Here is a 14,744-nt window from a genome sequence, read left to right as displayed (position 1 = left end):
ACACACACACACACACACACACACACACATACCAGCCATATGCATGTGCAAAAGTTAATGTCTTTTTAAAATATGTATCTTTATTGATTTCAGAGAGGAAAGGTGAGGGGGAGAGAGAGAGAAACATTGATGATAAGAGAGAATCATTGATTGGTTGCCTCCTGCACACCCCATACTGGGAATCAAGCCTGCATCCCGGGTATGTGCCCTGACTGGGAATCTCAAACCATGACCTCCAGTTCATAGGTGGATGCTCAACCAATGAGCAACACCAGCTGGGCAAAAGTTGATGTCTTTAATTTAATATACTCAATATATCATTTGCAATTATAATAGCGATTAATATAATTTATATGTACACCTAACCATATTTGAAATCTAGTCAAATTCATATTTACCCAGATAGACTATAATAATCTAATATAGTTTTATTAGCCAAATAATATGAATTTGGGGCTAGGTTAAGTTTGTAACAACATTTTTTTCTTAAACCTCACCTGAGTATATTTTCCCATTGATTTTTAGAGAGTGTGGAAGGGAGGGAGAGAGACCGAGAGAAGGAAACATCCATATAAGAGAAACACATCAATTGGTTGCCTCCTGCAGGCACCCCGACTAGGGCCAGGAATCAAGCCTGCAACCAAGGTATGTTCTCTTGACCAGAATCAAACCCAGGACTCTTCAGTTCTTGGACCAATGCTCTACCCAGTGAGCTAAACTGGCTAGTGCTGTAACGACATTTTTAATGAGTATAATAGAATTCTTAAAATTCAGTTAATAATTCTATTCATTTCATTGGATAGCTATTCCAAACTCAATTTTACTCATTTCTAGTTCCATGATCTCAAAAGGTATTTACTAGAAAGGACTCATATTTTTTAGAAAAAACAAACACCTGATATGATGCACAGACATTAACATCACAATTCTGTGTTCTGTCAGGATATTGTCAATGACTTGTGATCAAAGCCAAGTCACATCTGTTTCAGCTTCTTTGTCCATATAATGAGGACTAATGCTGTTTGGCTAGTTGTCCAATTTTCAGGACTTAGATCAACTGATAAAACCTTTTATGTACTTACGAATCTAAAGTTTTCTAAAAACATCAATATAATAGAGAGACTGAGACACTTTTTTACACCTTTGTATTATCTAGGGAGGCCTGAGGCAAACTGGGAGAATTGGAAATGCTATCAAATCAATGTTCATACTGAGCCTGAACTGTAGATAAATGAAAACTATTTTTAGCAACAAAAACATGGCACCTTTGATGAATACTTTCTTTAGAAATAGATGTTCTTCAGGTTCACACTGAATTTCACATAAAATAGCACAGTTTAGAAAAGCCTGCAAAACAAGGCAGCTGGGTAATGTGTAAATTGACAATTTCCTTTTAGAATCAGTATGCACTTTGGCTTCCCTTAGGCCCTGTAATGAAAAACTCGCTGAATCTCTACATAAAATCTAAATGGGAAAACGAGAGAACAAGAAAGTCAGCCACACATGACTGGGCATGTTAAAAAATTGTAATAGAACAGTCCCACTACGGGTTGTGTAACAATAGGTTATGGTTAAATTATTTTTTCAGATATTTCCCACATCAATGACAATATGTAAAAAATATGTATTATATGTGCATTATAAAGCAAAACCATTTTAATCTTATTGCCTTATTGAATAATCACATTTGATGTAATAGCGAACTCTTGTCTCAGTTGTCTCTCCTTTAACCTATTTCATCTTTATTTTCTCCTACTGCCCCCACATTTTCCTGTAGAGTTTATTCATTTACTACCTCACATACTCTTACTTACCCTCTCTTATGTACTACCTATTGCTTATATATTTTCCTATGCTCACAGCTATGTCCACTTTTTATTTTCTTTCATCTTTATGGTCAGTTAGGCTATTATTCTTGAAGCATATTTTCCTTCTCTTCGTTTCCTTTTATGTCCATTCTTTTGTTGTCTGTTACCTTTTTATAATATGTTTATAAGTGCAGTTATAAACGTAACTTTTCTTCTGTTTGCATCAACAGGGCTAAATGCACATCAACCAAAGAAGCCTAATGATATAGTTTTACACTAAATGGAAATATTTATTTAAAGCACTCACTTGAAATCCAAATGTACTGTTCTGAGATCCATGCCGGGGCACCCCTGGGTTTTCACATGACGTACGAGTTGGTTCTAAAATGAAGATTAAAAACATAATATTTCTTCAAAATTTACTACTACATTTTTTCAATTTTGTTGATCATTTTATTTCTCCTCTATAAACAGCATTTGCACAGAGTATTTCTCTCATACAAAACAATTTTAAGTGATATCAGCTATAATGAAATGGCCTTGGGTATTAATAAAGGGTGTAAATCTAATAGCATGTCACCGTGGACAGAGCCTACTAATCCTAAAGCAAGAAATTCAGTTTAACTGCATTTTATATAAATGATGCAATTATTGAACTCTGAAGCCTGTATTTGCAACTCTGTGGATAAAAATTTAAAGAAAAATGAAGGATATGAAAGAGGAACACATGAAGAAAATATTTGCCCAAGGACTTTGATAAATTATAATCTCAGGTAGAATAATAGCCCCCTCAAGAAGTGAGAGCTTTGCCCACACACAGGACTTAGTTACTTGGAGTTTTCACTGATCGCTGTGGGAGATTCAGACATAGGAATGGGAGGGCTGGTCATCCATGAGGTGGCTAGTTTGCATGACAGATCATCTGGTTAGTTTAGAAAATGCGTCATGTAGTTTTAGGGTTGCAGTAATGTACTTTGACAACCTGCCAGTTATAAAAATTGTCACAGACATGTCAAGTAAGCAAAGGAAGTAGAGTCAATAAAAATGCAAGAACTATGTATGCTGCCAAACAGATACTAGGATTCTCTGGGTTGATCACTTCCTGAGGTACAGCAATGTCTAATCAATCACTATGTTGTACACCTGAAACTAATATAACATTGCATGTCAAAAGTAATTAGAAAGAAATGAAATGCCCTGGCTGGTGTGGCTGAGTTGGTTGGGCTCAGTTGGTTGGTTGCCCCTTCGATTCCCAATCTGGGCACATGGCTAGGTTGTGGGCTCAATTCCTTGTAGGGGGCATGCAGGAGGCAGCCAATTGATGTTTTTCTCTCTCTCTTTCTAAAAATCTATTTAAAAATCCTAAAATAAGAAAATAAACTAAGAGCCATTTTAAATCAATATATATTTTGTGTATTTTTGGAGCAAATTTAATTTCATTTGAATATGTTTTATTAATGCTAAAGATCTATACTAATGTTATACTTAATAATGCTATTAATATAAAAGCTTTTTACTTTTTCACTTTATTGATAAAAAAATATTTCAAATGTTTCTTCTGGAAGTTTTGCGTGCTAAAAATAATATCCTATGTTTTACTAATATTAATTTTCAGGGTTTCTAATTGCTTCTATATTTTACATTTGTTTTCCACATTCAGTCAACCATAGTTTATAGGAAAACTGTTAAATGTCACCACTATCTCTTATAACCAGAATTACTGAGCGTAATCAACCTTCCATTGATATTACCTATGCAGTGAGGTGAGGAACCACTCCAAGTGCCATCCGCTTGGCAAATCCTGGTGCTCGCTCCCACTAATATGAAAGGAGAATTGCAGCTGAAAGCAACCTCCGACTGGTAGATAAAGCTTTTGCCTTCTCGCTTTCCTTGGGCAGGTGTACCAGGGTCACCACAGAACTTCGCTGGAAGTGAAAAAAAGACAATGATGATAAAGATTTAGGATTCATCGGAGTAAACAAATTAGAAAGATGGTGAGAACTAACTGGAATATTAGACTAAAGTGACATCGAATCCATGTTAGTCTATTCCAATGGTTTAGCTTTTGTCTACATGAACACTGCATGTTTGACTCAGTGTAATATTTTAAAAATTAGTCTGACTCAGATATTTTCCACCTAGTAGTACTAGTAATTTCAGTTTCTAAAAAAATATTGGCCAGAATCAAGCCACACAGCATTTGTGTATATGGGCTGCAAAGGTGAAATGTAATCCTGATGGCTCTGCCAAGAAAACCAGCCCATCTTGTCCAGTTTGTCCTCTCCAGATTGCTGGGTATATAAAGAACATGCTTATTGGTTTTGTTGTACTCTGTTGAACAGTCAGAGCACATACCATGGCATTTTGTTCCTTCCTCTTCAAAATTCTATGGGGAATGTTTTTTAAACAGTTTTTTAATTAATCCTCACCCGAGTATATATATATCTTTTCAATTGCTTTACAGAGAGTGGAAGGGCCGGAAGGAGGGAGAGGAGGAGAGAAAAAAAAACAGGGTAACAGGGATGTGAGAGAGACACACTGGTTGGTTGTGTCCTAGTAGCACCCTGACCGGGGGTGGGGAGCAAACCACATCCCAGGTACGTGCCCTTGACCTGGAATCAAAACTGAGACCCTTCAGTGCATGGGGCTGACGCTCTAACCACTTAGCAACACCGGTAAGAGCACTGTGGAGGATTGTGAGTGTTGTTTTTTTAAGAGAAAAGGAAACCATCAGAGTCTAAAACTAGACAAAACTAAGGAATCTCAATGGTCTACATTACAGTGGTTGGCAAACTGCGGCTCTTGAGCCACATTCGGTTCATTGGCCCCTTGAGTGTGGCTCTTCCTAAGCCTTAGGTCACAGTGATGGTGAACCTTTTGAGCTCGGCGTGTCAGCATTTTGAAAAACCCTAACTTAACTCTGGTGCCGTGTCACATATAGAAATTTTTTGATCTTTGCAACCATAGTAAAACAAAGACTTATAATTTTGATATTTATTTTATATATTTAAATGCCATTTAACAAAGAAAAATCAACCAAAAAAATGAGTTCGAGTGTCACCTCTGACACGTGTGTCATAGGTTCACCATCACTGCCTTAGGAGTACCCTAATTAAGTTAATAACAATGTACCTACCTATATAGTTTAAGTTTAAAAAATTTGGCTCTCAAAAGAAATTTCAATCATTGTACTGTTGATATTTGGCTCTGTTGACTAATGAGTTTGCTGACCACTGGTCTACAACAACCTCTGAAGGGATTAACTTGACAGGATTTCTAAATAAATTGATTAGATGATTCCATTCAATATCTATCTATCATCTATCTATCTATCTATTTATCTATCTATCTATCTATCTATCTATCTATCTATCTCGTTTAACTATTAAAAGAAAGATAGTATTTTAGGTAGTTTTAGTTACTTGGACTTATCAGTAAACAGACTAAGATTCCTGCCCTTGTAGGTTGTATGTATTTGTGAGAAAAGCAAAAATAAACAAGTAAAGTGAGAATGTGTGAAGGTGGTAAGTCTTCAGAGGAAAGGCAGTGTAGGTGAAGATCAGAACTGGGGAATGTGTGGATGAGCTAATGGCGAGGGGTGAGAGTGGATTTTAAATAAGGTGGCAAGGCTGTCGCTAACTGAGAGAAGATTTGGAGGAAACAAAGCATCTGGCCATGCTGATCTCCCAAGGGAGAGCATCCTGACAGAGGAGAGAGCATTGCCAGGCCCATCGGGCACGTTGGGAGAAGAAGGTCAGTGCGGCTGGAGCACAGTGAGCTTGCAGAGTGTAACAGCGGGTGAAACCAGATGCTTTCAAAGCTAGTAGATAACCAAGGTAAAGGTACATATATACTATGCTTCCAATTTATTTTAATAAAAATACATAATTTACCATTTTAACTATCTTTACATGTGCTCAATTTTTTTTAAATTTGTAGATTTATCACCTAAAAACTTACTTCCCTACAAAACAAACAGCAACAACCAAACGTTATAAATTCTGCCTTCAGATGGCTATAGTTTGAGTGACCATAAAGTGCATTATCCCAGCCAAGGCACTTTGTGAGTGAAAGGAGGATTCTAACCAGATCAGATGACTACCAGGACAACAGGAGTGAACTAGGAATGCTCCAGGTGAACTGGAATGGATGCATACCCTAATTATAGAATACTTCAGCCTTAAGCTCAATGGTCAAAGAAAGATCTTCCCTGAAATTTAAGGTACTGCAAGAAAGTTAAATTTTCAGACCTCATTTTAGAAACCTTTTTCCCTTTTTAAACAGTTAAGATTAGAAGTGGTCATAAATAAAGAATAAAACCAAATAAATTAAAGGCAAATTTGAGAGTAAAGTAAAACAGGAAAAAATAAACATTTTTGTTGTGTTTTGTTTCAATTTTCAGCATTTCTAATATACTGTTAACATTAGTGCTATTTGACATACAAGCACTTCTAGCAATATAACATTAAGCCCTAGGCTCCTAGGCCAGGGTCCCAGTCTTACTAATTATATCTCTAGCACATTTTGAATTTGATGGCTATTTTCTCAGTGAGCATTATCAGTAGACATTTTAGCTTCAGCAACTGTTTCTATTGCTAAGTTATTTCATAACTTATTTCTGAATAATTTATTTTCTATATTTCTGCTGGGTCACTCATCTTTAAATCTTAACCAACAAAAGAAAGACGGGACATATATCCACTTAAACTCCTCAATTCTCTCCCCAACCCCATCATTCCATCTGTTTCTATCAGCAGATTTTCATACACTAAACCGCATCTGCATGTATGCTTAAGCACTGGCTTGTTTAGCTTTACAAGCAACAACATGCTCATGTTTATATTCTTGTACATGTCTGCTTATGTACAGGTGCACATGTACAAAACATTTTGTAGGGCATATACCTAGAAATAAGATTTCTGGGCCACTGACTCTGCACATCTTTAACTTTACTATATAATAGCAATTAATTCTTCAAATGGTGTGTCAACTTAAAAATCCACCAGGAGTGTATAGAGTTTACATTGCACACCTTTGTCACCCACACTTGATGTCCAATTTTGTTTTTCAGTAAACCAATTTTGTTTTAGTAAATAGTTGTTCATGTCTTTTGCCCATCTTTATTGTTTTGTCTCTTTTTGTTTCAGGGAATCTTTATATGTTCTATACATTATTATTTTTCATGCATATTACATTATCCAAGTTTCTCATTGGTCCTTTCATAATGAGAAATGAAAACTTTTTAATGTACCTGATTTTTTTCATCTTTCATTTATGAGTGGAGCTTTTGCAACTTGTTTAAGAAATCCTTTTTTACTCCAAGGTCATATAGATAGCCTCTTAATTTTAAAAACATTAATATTTAAGTCCTTCATGAATCTGGCATTGATTTACTATTTGGTCTGAGATGGAGATTGTGTGTATGTGTGTGTGTGTGTTTGTGTGTGTGTGTGTGAGTGAAAATGAATTGCCTTGTTTGATTAACTGCAATGTCTATTCTTTCCTTCACTACTTTGCTTGTTTCAATGTATCAAGTATCAATTAATGATTCTGTGCTCTTTACTCTATTATGCTGCTTTACTTTCTATTCCTGCACCAATGCCACACTGTCTTAACTACTATAGCATCCTCAGTTTTGATACCCGCAGAGGACTGCATTGCATACCAGATACAGCAGTGCACAGAAACATAATTTCTAAGAAGCATAAACCTAAATGGAGGGCATCATTCACATAAACAAGATTAGTACAATGTATAGTTGTTATAAGGAGAAAAAAGAAAGAATGATAGGAAACTAGTAAGGAGAAAAATAAAGTCTAAAAGGGCAGTGTTATATAACAACATATAAAATTTTAATTATGTTGATGAAAGAATACTGAGAAGAGGGACTCTGAGTAAAGAGCTAAAAGAATAAAAGGAAATTTCTAGACAAAGTAAATAGTGAACACAAAAATCTCTGACGTCAAAGCAAGGCTGCATGCTCAATTAAAAGTAAGGAAGCCTGTGGTATTTGTTTTTCACATGATCTCACTTACATGTGGAATCTAATGAACAAAATAAACTGATGAAAAAACATGTCCAGAGGCACAGATGTATGGAACAGAATAGCCGATCTCAATGGAGATACACCAGCGATCATATATGCATACATACCTCATGGACAGAGACAATAGTGTGGGGGAGGCCTGGAGTGGGAGCTGGGTGGAGAGGAGCAGGAAGAGGGGGGGTGGGGGGCATCTGTAATACTGACAACAATACAAAGTAAAAGCACAGAAGCCTGTGTGCCTGGAGTAGAGTGGATGAGGGGAGAACAGGATATGATGGGATCAGGGGAAAAATAAAATGTTTGCATGAGTCTATAGGCAATCTGGCTTCTGCTCCGAATGAGATGAGAAGACTGAAGGGTTCTGGGCAGTTTAGTGGGTTAGCTCTGGCTCACTCCAAGGCCAGGGGGCAGGGTGAGCACTCCTCTTTCTGCCACTTGCTGGGAATGAAAAGACTAGGAACAGGATAGCACTGAATGTCTCTGAGTGAGTATGGCCCATATCATGTGTTACAATAACTTATGTAAAATGAAAATCTGGCTTTTTTTGTTTTGTAATCTTCCAAATTAGTCTTGAAGGGATATATAATGTACAGCAACCTCTGCAAAAAAAAAATCTCTTACCTCTACTCTTACCTTAGTAATTTTTGATGTATAATTACAATCATTATCATGGCAAATACCATAATAAGAACTCGATTTGAATAAACATGTAGAAGTGACATGAATTTATTGCAGAAAGAAATTGGGGGTTAAATTAGAACATTCAGCTGAGATACACTGGACTTATTAAAAAGAATAATTTTCTGGCAGATTCAGCTCAGAAGGTTTCTATTTTGCGGAATAATTTTGAAAATCAAGTAAAGTTTACAAACAAATCCATTTAGCCTAAACTTTAGAGTTCAAGCAGAAGGCACACAATGGTTGGATGAAAAGTGGCTACATTAGTAAATACTGATTTTTCACTAAACTTTACACATTGGAAGGAGTTTAACAATCTCATATTTATTCTGGCCAAACTTGGAAATTTTAAACAACAGTTGTAAACTCAGGAAAGTAGTTCTAAGAGAGTGAAAACAGGAAAATATAATTGTAAGTATGGAAATTATACTTACGTAAGCACTGTGGTACTTCCCCACTCCAGGTACCGTTCCCTACACAGGTCAAAACAGCAGGAAAGGATAGCTCATAGCCTGGAGAACAGATGTAGCTAATACTAAAGCCCCAGTCGAAATTTGTTCCTTCCAACCTTCCATTAGAGATCTGGGGAGGAGTTGCACAGGTAACAGCTGCAATTACATTGAAAGGGATTAGACACAGCTGTGGAGCTATCCTGGGTATGGAAAATAAATGAATAAATATCATTAGGAGAAGCATATGTGCTAACTTAACCTTTTGAAGGACAATATGGTGTGACACGTTTTATTCTCCTGGTTGTATCCCTGAAACATACCCAGAATTAATCCCTCTAGAATGCGACTATTTCTTGACAACATAATGGCTACTGGTTGAGATTCTCTTATAAAATAACAAGCTGCCTGATATCTAAGGGGGAAAAAAAAGGCTGATCTTCTAACCAGTATTGTAACTGATAAATTCCAATGACCTTTAGGTAGACAGGGTTATTTGGCTATATAAAGTGTATCAGCACTTTGGCAAGGAATTTGGTAGTAATTCTGTGACATTTCTGAAAATGCAAAACATGTAGCTCATTAAAATATCCAAATTGGTTCTATTAAACACTTAGACTCATATGTTAAAATTTACTGTAGAATTTTAAGTGTGTTATCAAAGTTTTAAACATTCATTTTTTAAAACTGTTTTAAGATGTCCTCAAGCAGAGATAGGTTGGATGAGGTGACAGAGACGAGAGGAAAAAGAAGGGTACCAACTACAACATCTCAAAATGAGGAATGGTTATATTCTGATGGCTAGCAACATATCTGAATAATTTTTGGTACTGTATAACATTGCCATTACCAGGATCAATTAATTGTGTATAAAATAACTTCTAAAATATAAAATATCTGTTACATATTTTTATGCACTATGTACAGTGATCTGATTCAGAAACTGTGAAATCAAAAAGAAAAATACACATCAAAATTATTCTTTTTTGTTAGATTTTTTTAGATGTCAGGGAGATACTAAACATCTATAAATTTATAGATGTTTATAAACACCTGAATGAGAAATCTCAATTATTAAAGAAGCAATACTGTTATTATACAATATGAATTACCTTACATTGCATCTATACTATTCCACAAGTAATCAGAAAAGCTAGCAGAAAAATATGAAAATGTGTTTTTTTTACATTTTCTACAGTAAGCCTGAAAATGTTTTTAATAAAAAAGCAAATACAATAAGGTAGCAAATCTATGCTTATATTGACTAAAATATTAATTCTAGATTTCATTCTTTAAATAAATAGTTTCTCTGTTTCTTTAAGGAAAAATTAGTTTTGTAATTCCAATTGACTATTCTCAAACTACTGAAAGGTTTTCTCCCTATCCATGAATTACTTGACCAAAGTGGACTATCAAAATAAAATTCTGAGAGTGATTTTAAATTGACATGCACAAGATTTTTACAAACATGTAATGCCTGATTATTTTGTCAGAGGCACTGACCACTTTTCCCTTAGATTGTCAAATTTAAAACACAACAACAACCAACACAACAATAGCCATCCAGTGTGAATGGCCTGTCTTTAACCACAAATACAGAGGTCATATAATAGACTGCATTTTATTGGTCATGTCCCATAATAAGGTTGCATCTGATTGGTTAATTCTTGGAAATAGAAATCCTTATATATAAGTATAGACACCTGCTTTTTTAAAAAGCCACTTTGGAGCAGGTAATTACTATTATTATTTTTTTTGTAAATCAATCAAAATTATTATATCTATTTTTTTTCAGATTGACAAAAAATACAATCTATTTTTTTGGAATGCCACAGAATTTTTGTAATCAGTTTATGTGTGCCATGAAATAAATGGTTGGAAATTGCTGTTCTAAATCATTAAGGTTATATTATCTTTTAAATATTCATAAGTTAACATAAATACCAGAGTACATGATATTTTTGTTGTTTGGGTTGCATTAAAGTTCAGTCACTACTCACAATAAAATAAAAGATTTTTTGAAATAGCTTTACATTCTATATATTATTATCATCTGTATGGTTTAAAAATAAAAACTGAAACAATCATTTTTTTTAGTGTCAAAAAAGTGAAACAGTACATAAACACTATTTAATCTACTTTAAATTTGCATACTAAAAAAGGGACTATGTGGTAGTGATAAAATAAATAATTAAGAAATTATTATACCTCTACAGGTTGGCATTACTCCACTCCATGTGCCATTAGTTGTACAAGTTCTGATTCTGGAACCATTCAATTCCATGGTATAGCCTGGCTGGCACATGTACGAAACATTGTGTCCAACCACATAATCATCTCCATATCTCAGTCCATTGGCTGGTACGCCTGGGTCTCCACAACTGATTACTATCAATATTGGATTCAAAAAGCAGATGGTTAATGTGGCATATATTTAATAGAGAAGAATAGTAAGCATATGGCATTCTTAATATATCAGTAGGGAAAATTAGTTATCATGTTCATTTTTAATCATAAAACATAAGCATACTTAAACCACATACTAGCAATTCTTGATTATGACCAGGTATGCTTATTACAGATTCTATACACATGGTTCAGAAATTGCCATTTAGACTTTGAAAAGGTTAAGTTAATATGCTATTATATTGTAGGAAACTGTGACATGGTAATCTCATTTAAGATGTATTAAGTGATCATGAAGAAGCCATCCTATAGAATCAAAGTTTCTAATATAATATTAAAAATCCATATTCTTATATATGGCTATTGAAGTTTCTGATTTAGTAGACTTGCTGGATTGAGAGTATTTTCTCCACAGTGTTACTCAATTTTCTATTATAATAGTTTTTTAACTAAAACAATGATAGGTGTAAAAATAATACTTTTATTGAATAAATAAAAGAATGAATAAACTATAAAGTGTGAATTTATCATGTACAGGGTGGGATACATACTTTGGGAGGCTCAGTATGAAGTAAAAATGCTACAGCTAGGGATAGAGAGTTAAATTTCCCATTTCCACCGACTCAATGGCAACCCAGGTAAAAGAACAACCCAGAAAAAACGGGAACCTCTATTCTGGAATCCACTTGCTTCCTGGATTGGGTGTGAATGATGGGTTTCCGTCAAGGCTTCTGTCAAGCGCTTGCTAAATATGCCTCAGCAAGGCCAGCCCAGGGCAGAGATAGATGCTACGTACTCTGGACCAAGACTTCATGAATACACCAAACTCTGACTTGCCCCATGCTACATCCAGGCCTCTCAAGCAGGGTGGAGAACAAAGCTGCAGGGTGAGCCTTCCTCTGCTGATGACAGGATGGAACCGCTGAGCAGAGCAGTGGTGGGAATGCAGAGGCCCGGCAGGGACAGGGGTACCAGGTGGTGGGGGGCAAATGGCCCATAAACCCAGCCTAGGAAGACAGGAGGCAGGGAGGCTGACAGACTACATGAGCAGAGGCTCCAAACCCTCTTCACATGCTCCAGTGTCCCAGGGGACTTCAGTGACAAATCACACTTTCAAAGATAATATTATTGATAATTCTGAGACAGCTCAAGCACAGGCCCTGAGGGCATGAGGTTCTAGCAATTGCACTCATCCATAAAGCTGGCTCTGATTACGTATATTATCACCCAAAAACTTTCAAGAAGACTTAAAACAGCATAGAAAATAAAAGATCAACCCTACTATGACATGTAAGAATAAGGCATAACAGAAATTATATATAGGCCACCAAAGCACCTGCTGTTTTGAGTACATGATTTAAGCATGATTTGGGCAATGAACTGGCCTAAAAGCTTTCTTGCGGCTAAGAGAAAAGAAGAAAAAGAGAAACATATCAGCTTACACTTTTTCTTTTCTGGAGATAAAAGAAATGTGGCATACTTGCCTTTTACTATCATTTTTGCCTTTTGAACCTTTTTGTTTATAAAAGAGTATAAAATTACACCAGGTGAATCTGAGTTATATTCCCTCATTTTTATTTTTAAGTGATTCTTCTCAGAAATGTGAAAGTCTAGGGTTAAAAACTAAAAATTGATTAAGTCATGGGAGACCTTAATAGTACTTTAATTACATTGTATTTATTAACTTACCATTAAAAATGACGAATCTCAACATTCTTTCATATTACTCTAATCTGTTGAGTCTGGGAAGTTTTTAGGATCAAGAATAATGGCAATTAAATTAAAGAACAATATTCACAGCACTCCCCTTCTAGCCCTCAGAGCCCTGGACCCAGTTTGCTGAACTAACACTCTGAGTGTTCCTATTAGACTCCTAATAAGAATTTTGCATATAGAATGATTTTTGTTCTTTTGATTATTGATGATGAAAAGATTTTTAAATTATATAACTGAGTTGATATCAAATCCAGCTTATTTACCAAAAAATAGGTCATTTTATTTGCAGTTTCAAAATTCCTGAAAGTGAGTACACCGTTCAATTTATTTCGTGTTATTTTACTTTATGTTATTTTAGATTTTTAATCTAGATTCCAATTAAGAGGAGGAAAATTAAAGAGAACACCCACAAATTGCTATTTTGTGGATTGCGCTTTACAGACTGAATTCGAATCCTGGCAAGAAAGGCCAGTTAACCGGGTGGGAAGGCACAGGAGCTGAGAGGCAGCCACCAACCGAGAGGACAGAGGGTTTATTCTGCAGAGGCACAGGCACTGCGAAAGAGTTCTGCGTAGCGAGGCAGCATCATGAGTGGAATTTGGGACAACAGCTTCAGAAGAATTTGTTTGGTGACTTTCTAAGGAAGCAAAGGCCAGTCAAAGAGGCAGTTTCCAATAGCAACGATCTTTGTAAACAGCACCTGCTCCACAAGTCAATTCATTCATTACACCAGCTTGTTTTCAACAACAAAAAGAGGCTTTTGGTCTTTTCGAGCAAAACCTCAGAATAGTAGCTCTTTAGAGCTTTACCTTAAAATTCAGAGACACCAGTGTGTGACAACAGAGTGCTATGGTTTATTGCAAGAAAGTCTTTTCTAAAGTCACCCAAATCCTTAAGGACACAGCACTTACGTACACACACACACACACACACACACACACACACCAATAAACTCCACCAAGACAGATGTTTTGTCTTTTTCTACACTGATGTATTCTCACAGCCTCATCTAGTACATCATAAGAGGTAAAATAAATACTGTTTAAAGAATAAATCAGCGAATAGAATGCATAAGGAATAATTAAATATTTCAAATTCTCAAAAACAAATATGTTATTTAAAGGTTTAAATTTGTTTTTGTCCTGGCTTATGTGGGTCTGGTTAGAGGGTTGGCCCTTACACCTAAGGGTCATGGGTTGGATTCCCAGTCAAGGGCATGTACCTGGGTTGCAGGTTCATTTCCTGGCCCTGATCAGGTCCTGTGCAGGAGGCAATAAATTGATGTCTCTCTCTCACATTTCTGTCTGTCTATCTGTCTCTCTCTCTCTCTTCCCCTCCCTCCCTCCTTTCCACTCTCTCTAAACAAAATAAATGGAAAAAATATCCTTGGGTTAGAATGAACAACAACAGTAAACAAACAACCTGGCTTATGTGGGTCTGGTTAGAGGGTTGGCCCTTACACCTAAGGGTCATGGGTTAGATTCCCAGTCAAGGGCATGTACCTGGGTTGCAGGTTCATTTCCTGGCCCTGATCAGGCCCTGTGCAGGTGGCAATAAATTGATGTCTCTCTCTCACATTTCTGCCTGTCTATCTGTCTCTCTCTCTTCCCCTCTCTCCCTCCTTTCCACTCTCTCTAAAAA

General features: G+C 35.9%; 1 protein-coding gene across 1 annotated transcript in view; it reads right to left on the bottom strand.

Annotated features, from left to right (window-relative positions):
* Window positions 1–14,744, bottom strand: part of CSMD3 (CUB and Sushi multiple domains 3) — an 888,294-nt gene that overhangs the window by 32,415 nt on the left and 841,135 nt on the right. Inside the window, exons 60-63 of the mRNA XM_005869050.2 lie at window positions 11,190–11,369; window positions 8,967–9,140; window positions 3,560–3,733; window positions 2,116–2,189 (exon numbers count right to left, since the gene is read on the bottom strand). Of these exons, the coding sequence (XP_005869112.1) occupies window positions 2,116–2,189; window positions 3,560–3,733; window positions 8,967–9,140; window positions 11,190–11,369 (602 nt within the window). The remainder of the gene's footprint in view (window positions 1–2,115; window positions 2,190–3,559; window positions 3,734–8,966; window positions 9,141–11,189; window positions 11,370–14,744) is intronic.

This window comes from Myotis brandtii, unplaced genomic scaffold (genome assembly GCF_000412655.1).
Source record: "Myotis brandtii unplaced genomic scaffold, ASM41265v1 scaffold285, whole genome shotgun sequence".
Lineage (NCBI taxonomy): Eukaryota > Metazoa > Chordata > Mammalia > Chiroptera > Vespertilionidae > Myotis > Myotis brandtii.
This window is presented reverse-complemented; position numbering and strand designations above follow the sequence as displayed.